This window comes from Cibotium barometz, chromosome 30, assembly GCF_041138505.1.
Source record: "Cibotium barometz isolate CiBa-2024 chromosome 30, ASM4113850v1, whole genome shotgun sequence".
Classification (NCBI taxonomy): Eukaryota; Viridiplantae; Streptophyta; class Polypodiopsida; order Cyatheales; family Cibotiaceae; genus Cibotium; species Cibotium barometz.
Window position 1 is genome coordinate 45,032,592 of NC_141075.1, and position 21,123 is coordinate 45,053,714.

Consider the following 21,123-nt stretch of genomic DNA (forward strand, 5'->3'; position numbering starts at 1 on the left):
TGTCAAAATTTGGGGCTTTTGATGTAATTGTGCAATTGGGCATTCATACATGCTGTATGATGTGAGCAATCTCACATTCAGGCCAAAATTGCAGGAAATTGATGTGCAAATCAAAGGGCTTTTGTGCCGATTGGGTTGATTTGCATGCAGGCACTCGCATTTGATGCTTTGGGCAATGTGTTGATGCCTGTCGAGCACTCAATGTGCCTGTAAATCAAGGGGCTTTTCAAGATTTTATGCTTGTTGAGCTTGGCAAAGCAGCAGGCAAGACTTTTATGCCTTAAATCCTCAGAAATCAGCTTGCAGTCAAGGGGCTTTTGCCCAATTTCTGTTCGGGACTGTTGTATGCAGTTGTCGGGACTGTAAAAGTCTGATTTTCACTCATTTGGACAGCCAGGAGAGCATTTATTGCTACTGTACTTGCTGGTACAGATTTGGTACAGCTTTGTACAAGTTTTGGCATGGCTGCACATTGATTTGAGTGACCAAAAGGCTCATTTTCAGCTGCTATACTTGTCGGTACAGATTTGGTACATCATTGGTGAGCATTTGGTACTGTTGTACAGTACTTTGGAAGGGGAACAGAGCACATTTAAGGTGCTGTCCTAAATCTGCAGCAACCAGATTTTGGTGATTTAATCACATACAGTGGGAGTAGAGTTGCATTTGTGCTTCCACAGTGGGAGATAAACTTTGGGAGAACAACTGTGAGCACTTTGTGTGCTTTTGGTGCAGTGTTTGCACATTTTGCAGGGAGTCAGGCATTGACAGGTTGCATATTACTATGGCAACCATAGGTGAGAGCTCTTCATTGCTTCACATCAAGAAGCTTGAAGGCTCACATAACTATGATATTTGGCAAACCCAGTGCTATAATGTGTTGCTCCAGAAGAAGCAGCACAAGCCTATCAAAGAAAGGGGTGTAATGCCCGCTTCTCTTACTGCTGAAGAGTGGGAAGATATGGATGAGCTGGCAAGATCTACTATCATGTTGTCTGTGTCAGACTCTTTACTTTTCAGCATTCGTGAAGAGAAGACAGCTTGGGGAATGTGGCAAAGATTGCAAGACTTGTATGCCCAGCAAAGTGCCTCAAGCAAAGTGTATTGGTTGAAGAAACTCATAGGTCTTCAGATGAAGGAAGGGGCGTCTATGACAGCCCATTTAAATGAGTTTAATTGTATTGTCAGCTAGGTCATCAATCAAAAGTTGGCAATGGACGATGACTTCAAAGCCACCTTTCTCTTATGCACTTTGCCAGAGAGTTGGGACACATTCAGGACAGCCACTAGCAATTCGAATGCTATGCTGTCATATGCAGATGTTGAGGGTGCTCTTCTTCAAGAAGAGATGAGCAGGAAGAACAATTCTGTGGGAAAGTCCAATGCAATGAATGCACGTGGGAGATCCCAGCAAAGGGGTAAAAGCCAAGAACGGGGAAGGAGCAAGTCCCGCTCCAAAAAGGATTTGGAATGCCATTATTGTGGCAAGAAGGGACATATCAAAAAGCAATGCTACAAATGGAAAAATGATCAAAAGGAGAAGGGCAAAGGCAAAGACAAAGACAAAGATGAAGCCAAAGATGTAAAGCCAAAGGGCAAAAGTGGAGTCAAGATTGAAGAAGTCAATGTGTCACATGCTGGTGACAGTGAGGATGAGGTCCTATTCACGTCTTCACTTGATGCCCATTCACTTCTTGCAGGAGATGGTCATGGTATGCACTCATGGATCATTGAATCAGGTGCCTCCTTTCATGTCACAGGTTGCAGAGACTTGTTTGTCAGGTATATTGCTGGCAATGAAGGAGTAGTTTATTTGGGTGACAACCATGCATGCAAGATTCTTGGCAGAGGTGATGTGAGGCTTGTGTTTTCAGATGGCTCACAGCTTATGCTCCATGATGTCAGGCATGTGCTTGAGATCAAGAAGAACCTGCTTTCTACTGGACAGCTTGATGATGCTGATTATGTTACCACATTTGGTCGTGGAAAGTGGAAGATTAGTAAGGGCTCACTGGTTGTTGCCAGAGGCTCTAAGGTGGACACTCTTTACTTCATGCATGCAGGTGTTTGTCACCATGCTAATGTAAATGCAACCGAGCTGCCGGAAATCTCTATGTGGCATAGCCGGTTGGGACACATGAGTGTCAAAGGAATGGAGCAATTGTTTCGTTTGGGTTACTTGCCTTCTCTAAAGTTTTCAAGTTTTCAGTTTTGTGAGCATTGTATATATGGCAGGCAACTCCAGTGCCCCCACAAGAAAGCTCTTGGACAGAAAGATGCTCAGTTAGAGCTTGTGCATACAGATGTATGTGAGATGCCTCATCTTTCTTTGGGAGGGGCAAAATATTTTGTCTTTTATTGATGATGCCACACGTAAGGTGTGGGTTTATCCTCTTCGTTTGAAGAGTGATACATTCTCAGTGTTTCAGAAGTTTGTTGCTCATGTTGAGAATCAAACTGGCAAAACATTGAAGGCTTTGCGTTCCGACAATGGTGGAGAGTATATGTCCAAACAGTTTCAGGACTTTTGTGATGCTAAAGGCATCAAGAGGGAGCTCTCTACTCCTTATGATCCTCCACAAAACGGGACAGCAGAGAGGATGAACAGGACCATTTAGGAGAAGGTCCGTTCTATGTTGTCACATGCTGCGTCACCTCATGGTTTTTGGGCTGAAGCTGTTATGACAGCCGTTCATCTTACAAACAGGTCACCTAACATGAGGCTTGGTGGGAAAGTGCCAGAGGAAGTATGGACAGGGAAGCCTCCGTCATACAAGCACTTGAGAGTGTTTGGTTGCATTGCGTACGTGCACATACGCAGGGAAATGCGCACCAAACTTGATCCTAAGTCTCACAAATGCATATTCCTAGGATATGGTGACAAAGGTGAAATGGGGTATAGACTTTGGGATCCCGTGAATAGAAAGATTATACGCAGCAATGATGTCATTTTTGATGAAACATGCATGTATAAGGAGCGTGCAAGGCAACAGGAGCCTGGCAGAGTCATCTTTGATGATGATGGACATCATGGACAACAACAAAGGGCTGTAAGTCAGCCATTACAGCAGCAAAACCAGCCCTGAAAATGGTCCAAATGGAGAGCCAGAGATGGCAGAAGATATCCCTATGGATATCCCACAGTTAGAGGAGATGCCGGGCATGATTTTTCAACCTTATGGCATGGAACAGGAGCCACCAATAGGTGATATGCAGGCTGGACAGCAACCTGCAAATGATGGTCATTGGGTACGGAGGTCCACAAGACCCTCCAGAGCCCCTGACAGGTTTGTTCCAGGGGTTGACTACTTGATGCTTACTGACTGTGGGGAGCCCTCTTGTTATAAAGAGGCTTTACAGAGGGCAGACAAGGCTCTTTGGGAGCGTGCCATGAAGTCAGAGATGGATTCTCTGCACAAAAATGGAACATGGAAGTTAATGCATTTGCCTACAGGCAAGAAGGTTTTGCCATGCAAGTGGGTTTACAGGCTCAAAGTTGCACCTGATGCAAAGCCAAGATACAAAGCCAGGTTAGTGGCTAAGGGCTTCAAGCAGGAATATGGTGTGGACTTTGATGAGATCTTCTCTCCAGTGGTCAAAATGACCACACTTAGAGCTGTATTAGCTTTGGTTGCTCATGATGATCTGGATTTGATTCAGATGGATGTGAAGACTCCTTTTCTTCACGGTGATCTCCATGAGGAGATATATATGCAACAGCCAGAGGGTTATGCAGTGAATGGAAAGGAGAAGCTTGTATGCAAGCTGAAAAAGAGTCTCTATGGGCTCAAACAGGCACCAAGGGAATGGTATCATAAATTTGATACATTCATGAAATCCCAGGATTTCAGGAGAAGTGACATAGATCACTGCTTATACACCATGAAAGCTTTGGATGGCAGTCTATTGATCCTCATCTTGTATGTTGATGATATGTTTATTGCCGGGAAATCTCGTAAAGAGATGGATGCCTTGAAGAAGAGGCTGCATCAGATCTTTGATATGAAGGATTTGGGTGATGCAAATCACATTTTGGGTATGCGAATACTTCAGGACAGAAATCAGCATGTGTTGTATTTGTCTCAGAAGGAATACATTGGCAAAGTTTTGCAGAGGTTCAATATGGATGGGGGGAGGAAGACTAGTACTCCTTTGCTTGCATATGTGAAACTCAGTGCTATGGACAGCCCACAGTCAGATAGTGACAGGGCTGATATGGCCAAGATTCTGTATGCTTTAGCTTCTGGCAGTCTCATGTATGCCATGGTTGCTACTAGGCCGGACATTGCATTTGCAGTGGGAGTGGTTTCTAGATACATGGCCAAACATGGTAAGAAGCATTGGGAAACAGTGAAAGGTGTCATGAGAAACCTGAAGGGCACACAAGATATGTGCATTTGCTTTGGCAAACAGGATGCATTAGTGCATGGTTACACGGATTCGGATTATGCCCGTCATCCAGATAACCGGAAGTCTACTACCGGTTATGTGTTTACATTCACAGGAGGTGCTGTGTCATGGATATCCAGGATGCAGAAGTGCACTGCCCTATCTACTACAGAGGCTGAGTATATTGCAGCCACAGAGGCTTGCAAGGAGGCATTATGGCTATCTCGGTTAGTGGTTGACTTGGGTTATACTGGGGATATTCCATTGTTGCATTGTGACAGTTAGAGTGCCATCCAGTTGGCAAAGAACCCTGTCTTTCATGCAAAGACGAAGCATGTGGATGTGAAGTATCACTTCATCAGAGAGGTGATAGAGAACAAGCAAATTCAGCTTGTTAAGATTCATACGGATGACAACCCGGCTGATCTGTTGACAAAGAGTTTGCCTCCTGAGCGGTTTGCTCATTGCAGACACTTGATGGGCATTGGATGAGGCCAGTTTCAGCCTTGATATGGCCTTGTATATTATCATGCACATGCTGATTTTTTTTCTTTTCCTTCATTTAAGGGCACTTTGCCTTTAAGTGGGAGGTTGTTGGGGTAAAGGCATTATGCCCACCCTTATAGTGTGTACAAGCCCATAAGTTATAGTACATAGTACACTTAGTACTTTTAATGTACTAAGTGCACTATGTGTACTAGTGCAATATACATGTGTGATAGGGGAGTCACATACTCATATCATGAGTTGACTTATCTCCACATGTCTCTCTCTCTCTCTCCCTTCTTCTCTGTGTATGTCTCCCACATGAAACCCTAATTCTCCCATTCACCAAGGAATGGCCTCACCTTCCAAGTACCAACTGGCTAAGATCACTCTGTCAGTATATGTCTTTCTAACTGTGGCAAAGTAAGCTTCAAACTGATGTAACCATGAATAAAGAGTTGTGGGGTTGAGTTTACCATTATACTTACTGAAGTTCATTTTCTCGAGAAAATGATTTGAGGGCATCGTTGGTGTCAATCTGGTGTCCAAAGTTGCAAGGTAATGCTCATGTTCCACACGTCGCATGGGTTCGTCTGTCCAATTGCAAAAATAAGTTTGAAATTTTATTGGCGAACTAAAGAACTGGTTGCGCGTTTTGACACGCTCCCCTAAACTCGTCTTGGAGTCGCTCGAGGTAATGGTGCGGTAGAAACCACTGCTTAAGGTCGAGGACAAACTCGGCCCGAACATAAGCTGCCATACCTAATCTGGTGTGGGCATGAGCCCACTAGGTCCACCAAGCAATGGCCTCACCTTCCAAGTACCAACTAGCTGAGATCACTCTTTCAGTATCACTTTTTCTAATTGTGGCAAAATAAGCTTCAAGCTGATGCAACCAGGGATAAAGAGTTGTGAGGTGGAGTTCACTATTATACTTACTGAATTTCATTTTTTCGAGAAAATGACTCGAGAAACCTGTTGGTGTCATTCTTGCGTCTAAAGCCTTGAGGTATCTTTCGTGTTCCACGCATCGCCTAGCGTCTCCTGTACACTCATGCCTACCGCGCTCAAAGGACTGCTTGGTGCACTTTGTTCCGAAGTTTGTCGTTCTCTCTCTTCTTCTCGTAGCCATAGCAAGAAAATGCACTTCCTTTCCGGAGCGTAATCTGACCATCCGCTATGCATGTGGGAGACTTTCGGAGGCTGAAAACCAACCGTCCTTTGAGAGTCAAGAGTCACACCGAAAGGGGTGGTCCACCAGAATGTGGAAACCAACCACACAAGCGAGAAAAAAAAATCCTTCTTTTTTTTTTGGTTTTTCTGGCTGAATCTTTACACCTGAAGAAGGCTATGATACCAATGTGACATGCGGATGCTTGATGGTCGAATTGGTAACTTCAATGCCCATAATTTAGCAATCTTTCACGACAAATATAATGCACAAAATTGAAGTAGATGTGTAGAAAATAGAGAGAGAGAGAGAGAGAGAGAGAGAGAGAGAGAGAGAGAGAGAGAGAAAGGAGAGGGAGAAGAGGACACAATATTGGGTCCCAAATACCCAGGGTTGTTTTCGTATGGCGTATGACAACTTATTGTACGGAATGTCGTACGGCACGATACTGTACGTACTCGTACGGATTTTTCAAGAAAAAAAATATTTTTTTTCTCAAAAATATTTTTTTTTTCAAAAAATTTATTTATTTTGGGATGTAATGGTCTTTTTTTTTTTTTTGCTTATCTATGGCTATTTGAGCTTCCTTTGTACTATGATGCTTCCCTCCTTTCTAAAATACTCCATATTTGGACTTGGAAATACCTAAGTTTATAAGTATTTTTTTAAAACACCGTATTTTATCGTACGATGAGAATTTTTTTAAATTGTACCGTATTTTTCCGTACGGTATCGTATCGTACAGTATCGTACCTAACAACTATGCAAATACTCTCTATAGGGTCCCCACCACGAATGGTGTATTTGCTTTATTAGAACGGTGTGAATCAAAAAATAAAGATGGAATCTTGACCTGCACTTTTCACCTTGGTTGAAGCTGTCCCCTTGGTTGTCTTGGCCCTTGGAACGTAGCAACCCGTTGTGAATTATGAGATGAACTATTGAATTCCCAGCAATGAGTTTATTTACTCCTAGTGCTGTCGACCAGTTTTGTTTTTTTCCACGACATGTTTTCTAGCAAATTATACTTTAATAACTTGCTTTCACACCAATAAGGTTGGTCGCCTGGCCTTTTGCGGTTTGCTGGGCCTTGGCCGCCTTGTGGACTGCCCTGTCTACTGCAAGCAAGCAGCACCATCAAGCTGGTTGACAGGTAGCCCAGGTGGCTGCCTTGCTGTCCAGGCCACCTTGGGGTTGGCTGACAGCCCATTGGTCCTTCCTTGGGCCTCCTGGCCCTCTCTAGGGTGGCCTCAAAAACTTCCCCATGAGAAATGTATGGAGTTTTACCTCCTTTTCTCGGGGAGCCAAAAGGGTTGTCTTCTCTTCTATATGCAACCTAAATGCACCTAGAGACGTCCAGCACAAGGTCGCAGACCAGATACACAGACCATTTGATATCATTCCATAGGGAGACTCACAGTACGGACTATGTGCAGGACAATGCATACCTGACCTCGGACGCATAGAGTGGAACCTTGGTTGACTCGTCTCGGATTGGGCTCAAATGGGACCAGTTTCCACTCCAGGACTTGCACCTTCTTGTTCAGATATGTCTATGTGGCATCCAAGTGCGGGATGCACTTGACGGATAAGGCATAGAGATGTTGCCAGATAAGCAGATGACACCATAGATATGGAGAAAGACCAGATGACACCATAGATATGGAGAAAGACCAGATGCACAAGCTCACCCGACAGGCCGGGAAATATTTGGAACATATGGATATACTTGGAACACTTGCAATCCGCAGTTGAGGACAATTGTGATGTAAGAGGCAAGGAATGTAACTATTTGGCCCTCCTAGCTCTATTTCACATGATGGAACACGTGCCCGGACACATGGACAAGTTGATGAAAGCATGGGAATAGGAATCGTAAAGTTGGTTCAAGAAAAAAGCACTAGTCTTAGTCAAAAAGCAAGAAAAGGCAAAAAGTCAAACTGGGTTGACCGTGAGCCAAGGGCACCATTGGAAAGAGGAGACTGAGTCGGACCAAAAAGCTAAAAGTCATTTTTGCAAAAAGTAGCTCCAGGGCCAAAAAGCAAGGCCCTGAGGCTAGAAAAGCAACGCATAAAAGAACTTGGAAAAGCTGGTCAAAGTTGAGTAATATTTTATTAGATTTAGTGAAAAAAGAAAAAGCAAAGAAAAAGCATGATGGTGTTTTGGCAAAAAGTAGGGTCTCTTACAAGTATAAAAAGGCTTGAACCTCTCCCTTCTCATCATAGTTGAACCTCTCTCGTAGCACCATGAGGAAGACCATTGAAAGAGTTTGCAGGTACTAGCCCGGTGAGAGATTCTTGTCGGTCATCCCCGTTGTGTGCTCGGCATGAGAGATCTCTTGCCTCAACATCGACTCCTTGGGTTTCTACACCGACATATTTGTTTGATTTTGTATTCAATGGTTGTATTGATCTTGGTCAGTGTGCTTGTGGATTGTTCCTGAATAAATTCCTGAAAGTGGTGGGGCCTGTTCCCCGCTCAATGTGGTGTAGTGTGCAAAGTTCCCTAATCCCTTCTCTCTCTCCCCCTCTCTCTATATCTGTATCTCTTGGATACGTGGTTGAGTCTATCACGGCACGCCCCACTTGGCTTACACCTGCTCCCTCATGATTTGGTTTAGGACTAACCTTGTTTTGCCTTGTGTGTAGGGAAGATTTTGGGAAGGACTTCACAGAAATACTAGAAGTATCCCCCTTCCAACTAAGAGCAACCATTATAGGGTTTGCCTTACTTAGGATATACTCTATCATGCCACCAAACTGCCAAAAAATTTGGCTCCAACAAGCCTTGCGGTCACTCCAGTGTGCACTAGGCATGGTTAGCATCCACCTAAGTGCTTGATGATCCGTGCGAACTGTAAAGTCGTGCCCATACAGAAATGTGTCTGGTGTTTAAGGGCCTAGATCATTGCTAGTATCTCCTTGTCATAAACTGAGGAATTCTGCACGGCAGAATTCAGCTTACGATTCATATAGGTCCTTGCTATAACACCACCCCAATGGCATGGTTGCTAGTATTGGTAACCACCTCAAAAGGATCATCCAAGGATGGTAACTTCAAATAAGGTGCCCCAGCGAGGGCTTGCTTGAGAGCTTGGAAAGCTGTTAGTGCAGATGCCGGACGGGGTTATGTGAACCATCTGCCTTTGAGTCCTGACTCTCTTCAACAAATCCGAAAGGGGCGCTGAAAGGTCAACAAACATGTCTATCTGGGACTGATATGCCTTGCAAAGCCTTGTGAAGGACCTAACATCAAAAGCGATGGCTAGTACCTCCCAATTGAGCCTTTCCTCAATCTTTGCAGGGTGAAGGCAAATGCTTTTGCCTTTATATAGGGCTAGCAAGGCTAGGGTTGGCACAACTTCATGTTCACACCACTTTATTGTAGGTGCCCTCCTTAGGCTGTTTCACATGTCCACAATCCCAAAGTGTCTGGACTAGAAGGTAACCAAACACCTAAAAGGTGTTTACACTTGACTTGACCTCTTGCCCGGGACTTGGACAAGGGACTGACATGGACTTGGGATTCCCCGAGCACCTGACCATTGGTCTTATAAATGCCTAGCTGGCCTGTACAACATTATACATCTTGCAAAGAGGGTTTACAAAGACTTGTGCCTTAGTCACCGCTGACATGACCCCAACCTAGATCGTGCGTAGTGACTTGTCCCTTGGACTAGGGCTCACAACACGCTCAAGACCCATCAAAAAGGAGATTATTTGTCCTAGAATGGAAGATAAGTCAATGTGGCACACTGGCACCTTAGGACAGGTGGTTCACGTGACAGTCATGCTCTTGGGAGAATTGAGAGTGGTGGTAAGTGGTAGTGAGCTTTTTAGGCTTAAAGAGAGGTCACAGTGGTCAGCCTGTGGCAAGAGTAGGATGTAAAAATCTGGCATCTGTGTGATCAAGGTGGAAGATCCAATAAGGTAATCCACATTGCTGCTCCCGTGATTGCCATGTGGATGGCAGGTGGATCCTGATGCTGTGGGCTAGAATCTCATTTCACTAAAGATCTTATGATTCTCTAGGAATTATCTGTGTACGTAAATTTCGGTGCTCTTAGCCTCTACTAGGGTCCGGTGTGATGTGATAGGTTCTCATGCCTGAGGTTGGTGTTTGATGAAAGTGGCTTTAACTCTTTGTATTTAACATAGCCCAAGGTGATTGACAGTTCAGATCTTTAGCGGGTTGGATAATTCTAGCTAGATCTGGAGTCAGTGTCAAAATCTTGACTTCTCGTACTTTTCAAGGATCGAAAGCTACCCAGTCACAGATGATATGATGTGCTAGCTGTCATTACACTGTTTTATTTCAGCAGTATTTCCGATTTTATGCATTAAGCTGTCAAAGTTTTAGGGTTTCTGATGCATATCCTTTTTTTCCCTTGGTTTAGTGTTATTTTCTCATGGACTGGAAGATTTGTTATTTTGAAATGCTAGTGTATTGTTCACTTTTTGCCTCTCATTGATCTGTATTACACTTATCTCACATAGAAGTAACTCGAAAATGTTTCTATGAGATTTCAGGCAAGTGGAAGGATCTCTAGATACTGCAAGGTTGACAGCAGTGTTGCTAAGACAGGTGATTTCACAACAGCGACTTACCCAGTCAGCCCCAGCCACAACTCTCATTGAGACAGTTAAGTCTGTTGGATTGCGTATAATTGCTGCCAATCCTATTGGTATGTTTTTGCACTTTGATGTTGACAAATTCTTCTTTTCAAAGCTTTGACAATACAATGAGTTGAAAGGCCTTCACAAAATCTTCTGTTCATTTCTGGTGATGTTTGCATTGTGAAGTTCAATTATTTTACTATAGTTTGTGCTGGTGGAATTGTTGAACATTCAATCTTTCAACTATATATCCCCCCAACAGAGGAGCCACCCTCAAGGTATCAAATAGAACTGCAGCTTAATGAGGAGTTTTGTGTTCAGTGTGACTTAAGACTTGAATCATTTGGAAAGATAGAATGGCATGCAAACTTTCTAGCGGTCTGTTCTCTGGTGCAACACCTGACATGGCCAGCAGCAATATTTCAACCAGCATGCAGGTCGATTAGTGGTCCAACTGAGAGCAAAGCTAACTCTGATATGGGGCAAGGGTAATGGCAAAGGGCTTGATCAGGTCTGGTCAACCGGAAACTTTAAGCAGCCTTAAGCAAGTGGCTTACCAACTTGGCTAGGCTGGCTGACTGCCGAATAGTGAGCGCCAACTTGAGTTGGCAACTGCCTTGCACCAACCTTGGAGGAACACTTACTCTCACCCCTGTCTGCAAGGGTAGACTCTGCATACTTAGCCTTGTGCCTGTCCTCCCTTTAGCTCTCATTGGCTGACATAAGTTGCAAAGCCATGTTTTTGTGATGGGAACCAACTTGGTTTTTCGGCAGCAGAGAGTGCTCTCTTAGCGGCCCATACCGTCATTTTTTTCTTGGAATAAATGTAAAGATATGCATATGTGCAAACCTTGCTCAAAGAGAAATGCAGTACTTAGAGCAGAGAAAACCAAGAAGCCGCAGGCTGTCCCTTCCATTGCTGCAACTGAGGTTGAATTGCTGATTGAAGCTGCAAACCACCTCCAAATCTGTTCTTAAGACAAAGGGAAATTTGGTGGCTGAAAATTGGCTAGCTGATACCTAACTACTTTAAAGCACGAATTTGAGAATATACAAAGAAGAGAGAAAGATATATTAACGTCTTCAAAAGACCCAGAGGACCAAACAGGTAGTAGAATGTATTGAGAAAGAAAGAAAGATTGTATTAACGTCTCTCAAGCCAAAGAGAACTGGCCTATGAGACAGAACCATGTACAATGTATGTGGCATCTCTAAGTATCAGATGGTGCTCAGTGCACAATACAACAACTGGAAGAAAACTGCTACTGTGAGGTCGGGATGTATGTACATATATAAGGATGGAGCACTACTGGGGTAAATGCATATGCCAGGGTGATACAACGATGCTCAGTGCAGGCATGCTCCTAGTCAACTCCATCTTGTGGTGAGGGGGGGGTGTAATATGTCATACATGTCAGCGCCAGTTGTAATGATATGCAAGATGGCCGCCAGATCAATGGGTCCCGGCTGCCCTTTCTCTTGTAGTCGCCTTTGGTGTCGTGCCCGAATGTCCATGATCATATGTTGATGTCTGTGGAAAGGTCGGTATCCGGGTGCTCGTGGACGCCGCAATGCTCGAATCTCCTCTGCCCTCCTCAAAGTGACCCCTCGGGCCTCGGCCCATCACTGTGGGATCTGGCATGGCTGTCCTCTAGAAGAAATCGGTCAGCTGAGTCTGTCGGATCTGGGCTCTCCTCTCTCTTGACTGGAGTAACTGCTCTCTGTGTCGGTATATCTCTAGTAAGAAGCGCCCAAGTACTTGTTGGTTTGATATCTGCAGGATGGACTGAAAAGATGTGTCTGCACCTCTGAAGAGAGTAGGGTAGGTGGCTGTGATCCCATCATAATATGGACATCTGCATACAAAGTGTGACTCGCTCTCCACATCCTCTCTGCATAATCTGCATAATCTCTCCTCCCACGGGATGCGGGCTGCTCGTCCAGCCTCAATCTCCAGGGGGTGTGATGAAACTCGGAGCTGTCCAATCACTACACTCGGAGAATGTGGAAGATATAGATCCATGTAGTGCGGTCTCTGAATGAAACCATCATAAGTCACCATCAAGAAATGATCTCTGTAGTATGCCATCTTTGTACGGAGAGGCTGTGATGGTGTCACCCATGTGCGCATGATATGTCTCTGAAGAATCAGCTCTTGCCTGATGACTCTATTCCTCTCAGTGTGTGAGAGGGAGAGGTGTGGGACATGTAGATCATACTGGGTAGGTGGTAATCGATCCATATCATACCCAAAACTCTGGAGCCACTGGACTACCTGTGTATACCATGAGCGACTGTCCCCTGACTCTGCAAGCTACCTGGATGCCTCAAAAGCAAAGCGCGGGAGTCGGTCCACCAGCATGTCACTGAGTCTGTGCAAGAAACATACTGGCTGAAAGAGTGCCTCCACTAGCATTGGTGGTGCAGCAAACTCTGCTCTCACAATGTCATGGGGAACGGATGGCTTGCTACGAACCATCTAGGATAGCAGTATGACCTGTGGGTGCTCTATCTGGCTCCATGTGGAGGCTGCCAAGCTTGGTGTCCAAACTGGGGCTGCGTACATCAGGGTTGGGGTGACTAAAGTGTCAAATAGCCACCCTTTTGTACGGGGCTCCTGGAAATGTGCCTGATGGCTCTCTCTCTCTAGCATAGCCAAGGTTGCATAGGCTCGGGTGAGTCGATCATGGGCCCATAGAGAATCACCCGGCTCTGTTGGTGAATGTAATCCCCAAATATACACAAGATGTAGAGACCTTTACTTGGTTGCCCTCAAACATAAAAACAGATCTCCTCCTCATTGCTGGCGATGTATGGAAGATCATAACCTTGGTTTTCCCAAGGTTCACTGTGAGGCCTTTATCTCTGCAGAAAAGCTCTAGAGCCCCTAGATGCTGTTGTAGTCCCTCCTGTGTCTTTGAAATCAAGACAATGTCATCAGCATATAGCATAATATGTACTTGTGTGTTCGAGATCTGCCCGTCGACGACTCCTCCTTGCTGAATATAGTCTACTACCTCGTCGATGCATAGCACGAAGAGGGTGGAAGATAGTGGGCATCCTTGCTGTCATATGCACAATGTGTTTCTACCGTGTGCTACATGCACACAAGACTAGCTTCGAGGTTGGGGAAGCTTGGAGCTAGGCAGGCTGATTGGCGAGCTGAGTCAGGGATAGACTAACGGGCGGGCGCACAAGTGTGGACGCCCGATGACCCGACCAAGAGCCTATAAAAGGGTGGCCAAGGTTAGTCATTAGTTCATAGAGTCTCGCGTGTCTGTGTGAGAGCTCTATGGTCAGGAGCTTGGATCTAGTGCAAACGTGCACCTGCTTTATGCAGCCGAGGCCGGCAGCAGTCTCGAGGCCCGCGAGGGTAGCTTCTTGGTGGTATGGGACGTCACGAGGTAGAGATTGGTCGGTACGTCCATCTAGTTAGCTCAGCTCGTGGCTCGGTGGGGACAGCCAAGACTTGTGGGCTTGCCCATGGCTGTCAAGGTTGGGAGGTGAGTCAGGCTTGCACCCCCTTCACGTTTGTTTGGTTTGTCGAGTCTTATACCAGGAGCGTTCTACGAGGAGATCCTATGGGGATTTGACAGTGGTATCAGAGCAAGCCTCGTGAACGAGCAAGTCGGTAGGTAGAGAAAAAGAGGTCGAAGAAGAAGTATGAGTTCGAGAAGCTTGCTGTTTTTCTGAGTATACTACTGTTTTTTCGAATTCAGCATGTTTCTTTGCATCGTAGGAACCCGTGATGAAGGTTTTGGTCTTGTTAAGGGTTGGTTCGCTTAGCAAGAAGAAGGGTTGTATGTTTTGCAATTGTGTGAACAGTTTGTGGAAGAGAGAGAAGTAGAAAAAGCCAATCGGCTGTATGTTGTAATAGAGAGAGAGAGAGAGAGAGAGAGAGAGAGAGAGAGAGAGAGAGTAACGCTTGGATGGTTGAAGTGCAGCCCTTATGTGCGAAGAAGCTTGTACACGCAGCCATGCAAGTCATCTTGCACACGTGGGCTGCTATGCACAGGCAGGCGCAGGTGGTGCGCAAGTACAGGTAGGCAGGCGGGCTGATAGTTGCAACTAGGTAGGTTGGAACGTGTGAGCATAACCGGCTGATGGTATGCGCAGCAAGTGGTGCAGGCGGCGCTGGTGACAGTTGAGTGCAGGCGGCGCCCGTTGTCACGCAGACAGGTGGCACAGAAATTAGCACAAAAGCAGTTGACGAGTCCTTTTTTTTTATAGCTGTTGTAAAAAAAAAAACAATCGCCTGCTTTTGGTGTTTTCATATGCGCCTAAGGTTTTTTTTAAAAAAACCCACACTGTAGTGAACGGGGTTTTAAAAATCCAAGTTTTGCTTTCTATGTGTTTTTTTTAAAGAAAAGCAGAATATATATATATATATATATATATATATATAATTTTATTTAAAAAAAACACAAAAGCAAAAGCTAAGTTAGCTTTTGGGGAAGCCTATATATTCCCCTTAAGTGGGCTTCTTGCCACATATCTCTCAAGCTCTCAAGTTGTCTAGCACTCTTATTTGTGCAAGATCAACCTTTTCTCTCGCCTTGTCCTCTTCAAGATGTCGACCCAAGAATCCGAGTTGGAGCCCATTCTCGAACGTGAAGACTTGCCGGCTACGGAAGCCACCGATGCCGATCTTTTCGACGATTTTGTTTCAAAATCAGATTTCCAAGAGTTTAAAGTTGCTCTCGAAGCTTCTTCCTCGGAACGTCAAGCACAAATCGCCGCGCAGATGCAGACTTTACAGAACTCTGACCACTATCCTATCTACTCTTTCGTGTATGGATACTTTGGCATCTGCTTTAGGTTCCAATATTACTCTGGAACAGTTTGGGAGCGACCGAAAGCAGTTTACCAAAGAGATAGTGGACACTTGGCTACATAAGTGGCAAGTCCATTTTCAGTTTCATCTATATGACGATGGCAAAAAGAGCCAATTAGCAGTAGGTTTCCTCTCCGACAAAGCTTTGCTTTGGTGGAAAGAACTCAACCCTAAACCGACAATCTGGACACAGTTCGAAGACGTCTTCAAGAAAGAATTTCTTAGAAAAGAGGATGACTATGATGTTGTTGCCCCGTTTGCTACTTGACCATGACCTCGCAGAACCTCACTTATGAGGTCTCTCTCTAAAAATTTAGAGACATGCAGATGAAAACTACGAAGATGGATTTTACGACTCTTTTGGGTTTCTTCGTAGCCGGTTTACCCGACTCGTACCGTTTACAGATTAAAAACAACAAATGCAAAACTGTGGACGAGGCCATTCATTCCGCTCGTATCTATGATGATACAATGGTTTCTTCCAAGTCTAAACCCGTTACCGAGCAGGGGAACAAGCACAAAAGAAAGTTCTCTGTACCGTTGACTAGCACTACAGAAGGAAAGTCTTCGGACCAACCTTCTCCCAACCTTCGAAGAATTCAACTTCGACACCAGCGAAGAAAAAACGTCTTCTCAAGGCTTTGAAGCTCAAGAAGGAGGGTCGTTGCTTCATCTGTGAAGAAAAAGGACATATGCATAACGAGTGTCCAAAGCAAAAGGGTGCAAAGACCAACGCAGGACCCAAGCCAAAGGCAGCTAACCATTTGTCTTTGACAGGTACGTCAGTTACTGTACTTTCTCGTCCTAGTACATGTTTTAATTGTCTGTTTAACTCTAAAGTTTTTGGCTTGCATGATCTTCTCCGAGTTTATAGAGAAGTGAATGGCCATAGAATTCACATTCTTCTAGACCCTGGCAGTTCACACAACTTTGTTAATTATAAACTTGTGCAGAAATTGGGTCTTGACACAACACCCAGCGATCATACCTATGAGGTACGTCCACCTGCGGGCCGGCAAGTATGGGATCAAAAGGTGGAGACGTTACTGATCCGGATTCAGGACTATAAAGATACTCTGGAATGCTATATTATGCACCTAGAACATGTAGAGTTTTTATTAGGGATTGAGTGGTTTAAGACTCTTCAAGTCCAGATAGATTGGTCTAGTCGTATTTTTTCTTTTGAACATACGAACATCGAGTATAGTATCTTAGGTGATTGTATACATCCCTCTCAGGGACCTCTGGTAAATACAGTTGATTTTGGTAATATAATGGATTCTTCTTTGTATACTGCTTTCCATTGTGTCTTGATTCCACTTTCTTCATTTCTCATATCTTCTATGGATGTCAATGAATTAAGTGTATTTGAAAGCAAAGAATTAAAGAGGATACTTCATTTGTTTCAAGATGTATTTCCTAATAAGAAACTGCCATTGGGCTTACTACTCGAAAGGGCAGTAGATCATCATATTGACTTGATCCCTGGTGCTCACTCTGTTAGTATTCCACCTTACAGGATGAGCCAAGGTGAGGAAGATGAGTTGGGCAAACAACTCGAAGTTCATTTGAGAATGGGCCAGATCTGTAATCACCTTGGGGTGTACCTGTGTTGCTTAGGAGAAAGAAGGACAACACTTAGAGAATGTGTATAGATAGATTACGAGAGATTGAACAAGATGACAATTAAGAACCGTTATCCTCTTCCTAGATCAGATAACTTGATTGACCGGTTAGCGAGAGCGAAATATTTCACGAAGATAGATTTACGTACTGGCTATCACGAGATACGTATTCATGAAAGGCATGTCGAAAGAACCGCCTTTCGGACTAGGTATGGCCATTACGAGTTTCTCGTATTACCTTTTGGGTTAACCAATGCTTCAGCCACTTTCCAGCAAAATGATGAACGATCTTTTTCATGAACATTTGGAAAAATTTGTGGTTGTGTTTTTGGATGATATTTTGATATATAGTCGTACTCTTGAGGATCACATTAGACACCTCACGATTGTCTTAACTATTTTAAGACAGAATCGACTATATAATAAATTAAGTAAATGTGAGTTTTTCATGACAGACATCATTTACTTGGGACACAAGATCACTAGAGAGGATTGAGCATTGACTATGACCGAGTTCAGAAGGTTCTGGCTTGGCTTATACCGTGAACAGTGAAACAACTTCCTTCTTTTCTCGGTTTTGTTTTTTTTCCTTCGGAAATCTGTGTGGACTCTCAGCTCACACTACCGATGACCGACTTGTTGAAAGGTCGTGGACGTAAGTCGAATCAGCCTATCACTTGGAATAACGATTTGGATATGGCCTTTAGACTTTTGAAAGATAAAGTCAAGGAAGCACCTATCTTAGCATTACCCGATCCTAGTTGGCCTTATGTTCTTGAAACTGATGCGAGTGACTATGCAATCGGGATTGCTCTATTTCAAGATGGTAGACCTGTTGCTTTTGAAAGTAAAAAGCTAGACGACACTCAATTTCGTTGGCCAACCCTTGAGAAAGAGCTTTATGCTGTGATTCACGCTCTCAAGGTTTGGAGACATTATTTATATGGTTCCAAGTTTGTGGTATTGACTGTCAATCAAGTATGTGTGATGTGGATGATTTGAGAGGAAGGAAAGCTCGATGGACTGAATTAATGTAAGATTTTGATTTTGAGATTCGTTATAGAAAAGGATCCATGAATAGTGTTGCAGATGCGCTTAGTCGAATTAGAGAGGTGAATACTTTGTCGTTCACCGAGATTTCTACCAACTTATTTCAGTCATTGAGAGGGCTTTGCAGGACTGATAGTTATTTTGGTCCATTTTGGCAGAAGATCCAAGACGAGAGCTCATTGATTGACCAAGACTCAATGATTGAGAAGCCTACCATTCGGGTTGCAGTCCAAGATTCTTAAGGAGTGTCACGACGCCCCTTCTGCTGGACACCTTGGGGTACACGTGACAGTATTGTTATGGGTTGTTGCATTCTTTGCAAATCCCAGGTAATAAATGGGCAAGTATTTCATGGATTTTATTACCATATTGCCAAGAATAAGTCAAGGCCACGATTCTATTTGGGTTGTGGTAGATCGCTTGATAAAAATGGCTAGGATTTTACCGACTCGGAAGACCATTACAGCTATGCAATTAGCAAAGCAGTTTATCGAGCAATTGTTTAGATTGTACGGGTTACCGCAGGACATAGTCAGTGATAGGGACTTTAAGTTTACGACTGATTTTTGGAAACTTGTTTTTGAGAAGTTGGAAACAACTTTGAATTTGAGTTCCTCAAATCATCCTCAATCTGATGGCCAGATTGAAAGAGTTAATCAGATTTTGGAGGATATGCTTCGAGCATATATATCCAAAAGGCAAAGTTCATGGGAGGATTATCTTTCTATGTTAGAATTTGCATATAACAGTACTAAGCATACGAGTACAGGTTTTAGTCCTTTCATGCTTATGTATGGTTTTCAACCTAGATCACTTGTTACTGTGGGATTCTCAGGACTTTAGCATGATGCAGCACGTAATTTTTTGCAAGATATGCAAGAAATGTTACAAGTTGTGAAGGAATCTATTAGAAGTGCTCAAGACCGAGAAAGATTTTATTCTAATAGACATCGTTCACCTTGAGAGTTCTCTAAAGGAATGATGGTGTATTTGCGAGTTCCGAAAGATTCCGAGACTTTACGGACAGGTCGATCTTCGAAATTACCCCCTAGATATTGTGGACCATTTCGTATTACACAACGGATTGGTTCAGTCGCATATGAATTGGATTTGCCTTCTCATGTGAAAGTTCATCCTGTATTTCATGTCAGTAGACTTAAGCAAGTATTGGGTGGAACTGACCAGTTAGGTACTCCTCAAGAAATCATAGATGTCGAGGATATGACATTTGTTCCACACGAATTTGAAAAGATTCTTGGATTTCGTGAAAGACGATTGCGTAATACGCTTATCAAGGAATACAAGATCAAGTGGAAGGATCATGTTGAGGAGGACGCTACATGGGAGACATTGACTACTCTTCAGAGAGATTACCCTGGCTTTTTAGTGAGCTCAAGAGTGAGCTCTTAGAGAAAGGGGAGTATGTCAAGAGTGAGCTCTTAGAGAAAGGGGAGTATGTCATGTGCACAGTGTGTATCTACCGTGTGCTACACGCACACAAGACTAGTTTCAAGGTTGGGGAAGCTTGGAGCTAGGCAGGCTAATTGGCGAGCTGAGTTAGGGATAGACTAACGGGCGGGCGTCCAAGTGTGGACGTCCGATGACCGGCCAAGAGCCTATAAAAGGGTGGCCAAGATTAGTCATTAGTTCATAGAGTCTTGCGTGTCTTTGTGAGAGCTCTATGGTTAGGAGCCTGGATCTAGTGCAGACGTGCACCTGCTTTATGCAGCTGAGGTCGGCAGCAGTCTCGAGGCCCGCGAGGGTAGCTTCGTGGCGGTATGGGACGTCACGAGGTAGAGATTTGTCGGTACGTCCATCTAGTTAGCTCAGCTCGTGGCTCGGTGGGGGGACAACCAAGACTTGTGGGCTTGCCCACGGCTGTCAAGGTTGAGAGGTGAGTCAGGCTTGCACCCCCTTCACGTTTGTTTGGTTTGTTTGCAGGTTTCGAGTCTTATGCCAGGAGCGTTCTACAAGGAGATCCTATGGGGATTTGACACTTGCTTCACACCAAAGGTGCTAGCAAAGTCTGCAGACATACCTCCTGGGCATTTGACCCTAGCTGCCACATGCTCATAAAGAGCATAGATTCCCCACATCATCTCTGTAGGTACTCCCAGTGTCATGAGTCTCTGAAAGAGCTGCTCTCGAGGAACCGTATCAAATGCTTTGCGGAAATCCACAAAGCAGCAATGTAAGCGCCTGCCCCAGCTCCTGGCCTGCTCAATCAGTATCCAGAGAGTGAAGACATGGTCGATGGTGGAGAAGCCTCGCCAAAAACCTGCCTGTCTAGGGGCTCGGAGATTGTGGGCCTCTTCATAGTGACTAAGCTCTGCCTCCAATATTGCCCCATATAATTTGGCCAATGTATGACCAACCATGATAATTTGGCCAACATCTTCAAAAGGCGAGAATGACCTATGAGACAAAAGTTACAATCAAAGGTCCAATACAAGCTGTGTGGAACAAGAAAGATAATATAAAGCTGAAATAACTGAAGTAAATCCTCAAAGAATAGATTGGGGAAGAGCACCTAAACTAAAGAGAGAGAGAAAGAAAGAAAGAAAGAAATATTAAGCGTCTACCAAAGACCCAATGGGCCTATGAGACCAAAGTGACACAATAATGTCCATGGCATATCTCATCATGGAATGGAAAATAAAACATAAAGAAAACATAAACATAGCTAACTCACTGTGGTGATACAAAACTGTCCATGGAAACTCATCATGGAATACTGAGAACATAGAAACATGAGGGCTACTGAGTATGGCCGAGAGGTCTCCCTCAGCTATGTCACGTGGAAAGGTAGCTCGATGGAGCATGTCCTGGATCTGGAGCTGATGAGGTGATCGTGGTCGACGGCCGGGGGTATCGAGCACGTTGGAGTACAGAGGCTCGGTCCGAGGTAACTCCTCTTGGGCGAGGTAGGTCGGGAGCAGCTCATGGAGGGTC

General features: G+C 44.3%; 1 protein-coding gene across 1 annotated transcript in view; it reads left to right on the plus strand.

Annotated features, from left to right (window-relative positions):
* Positions 1-21,123, plus strand: part of LOC147621542 (uncharacterized) — a 76,458-nt gene that overhangs the window by 35,884 nt on the left and 19,451 nt on the right. The window contains exon 2 of the mRNA XM_086824307.1: positions 10,576-10,730. Coding sequence (XP_086680433.1) covers positions 10,576-10,730 — 155 coding nt within the window. The remainder of the gene's footprint in view (positions 1-10,575; positions 10,731-21,123) is intronic.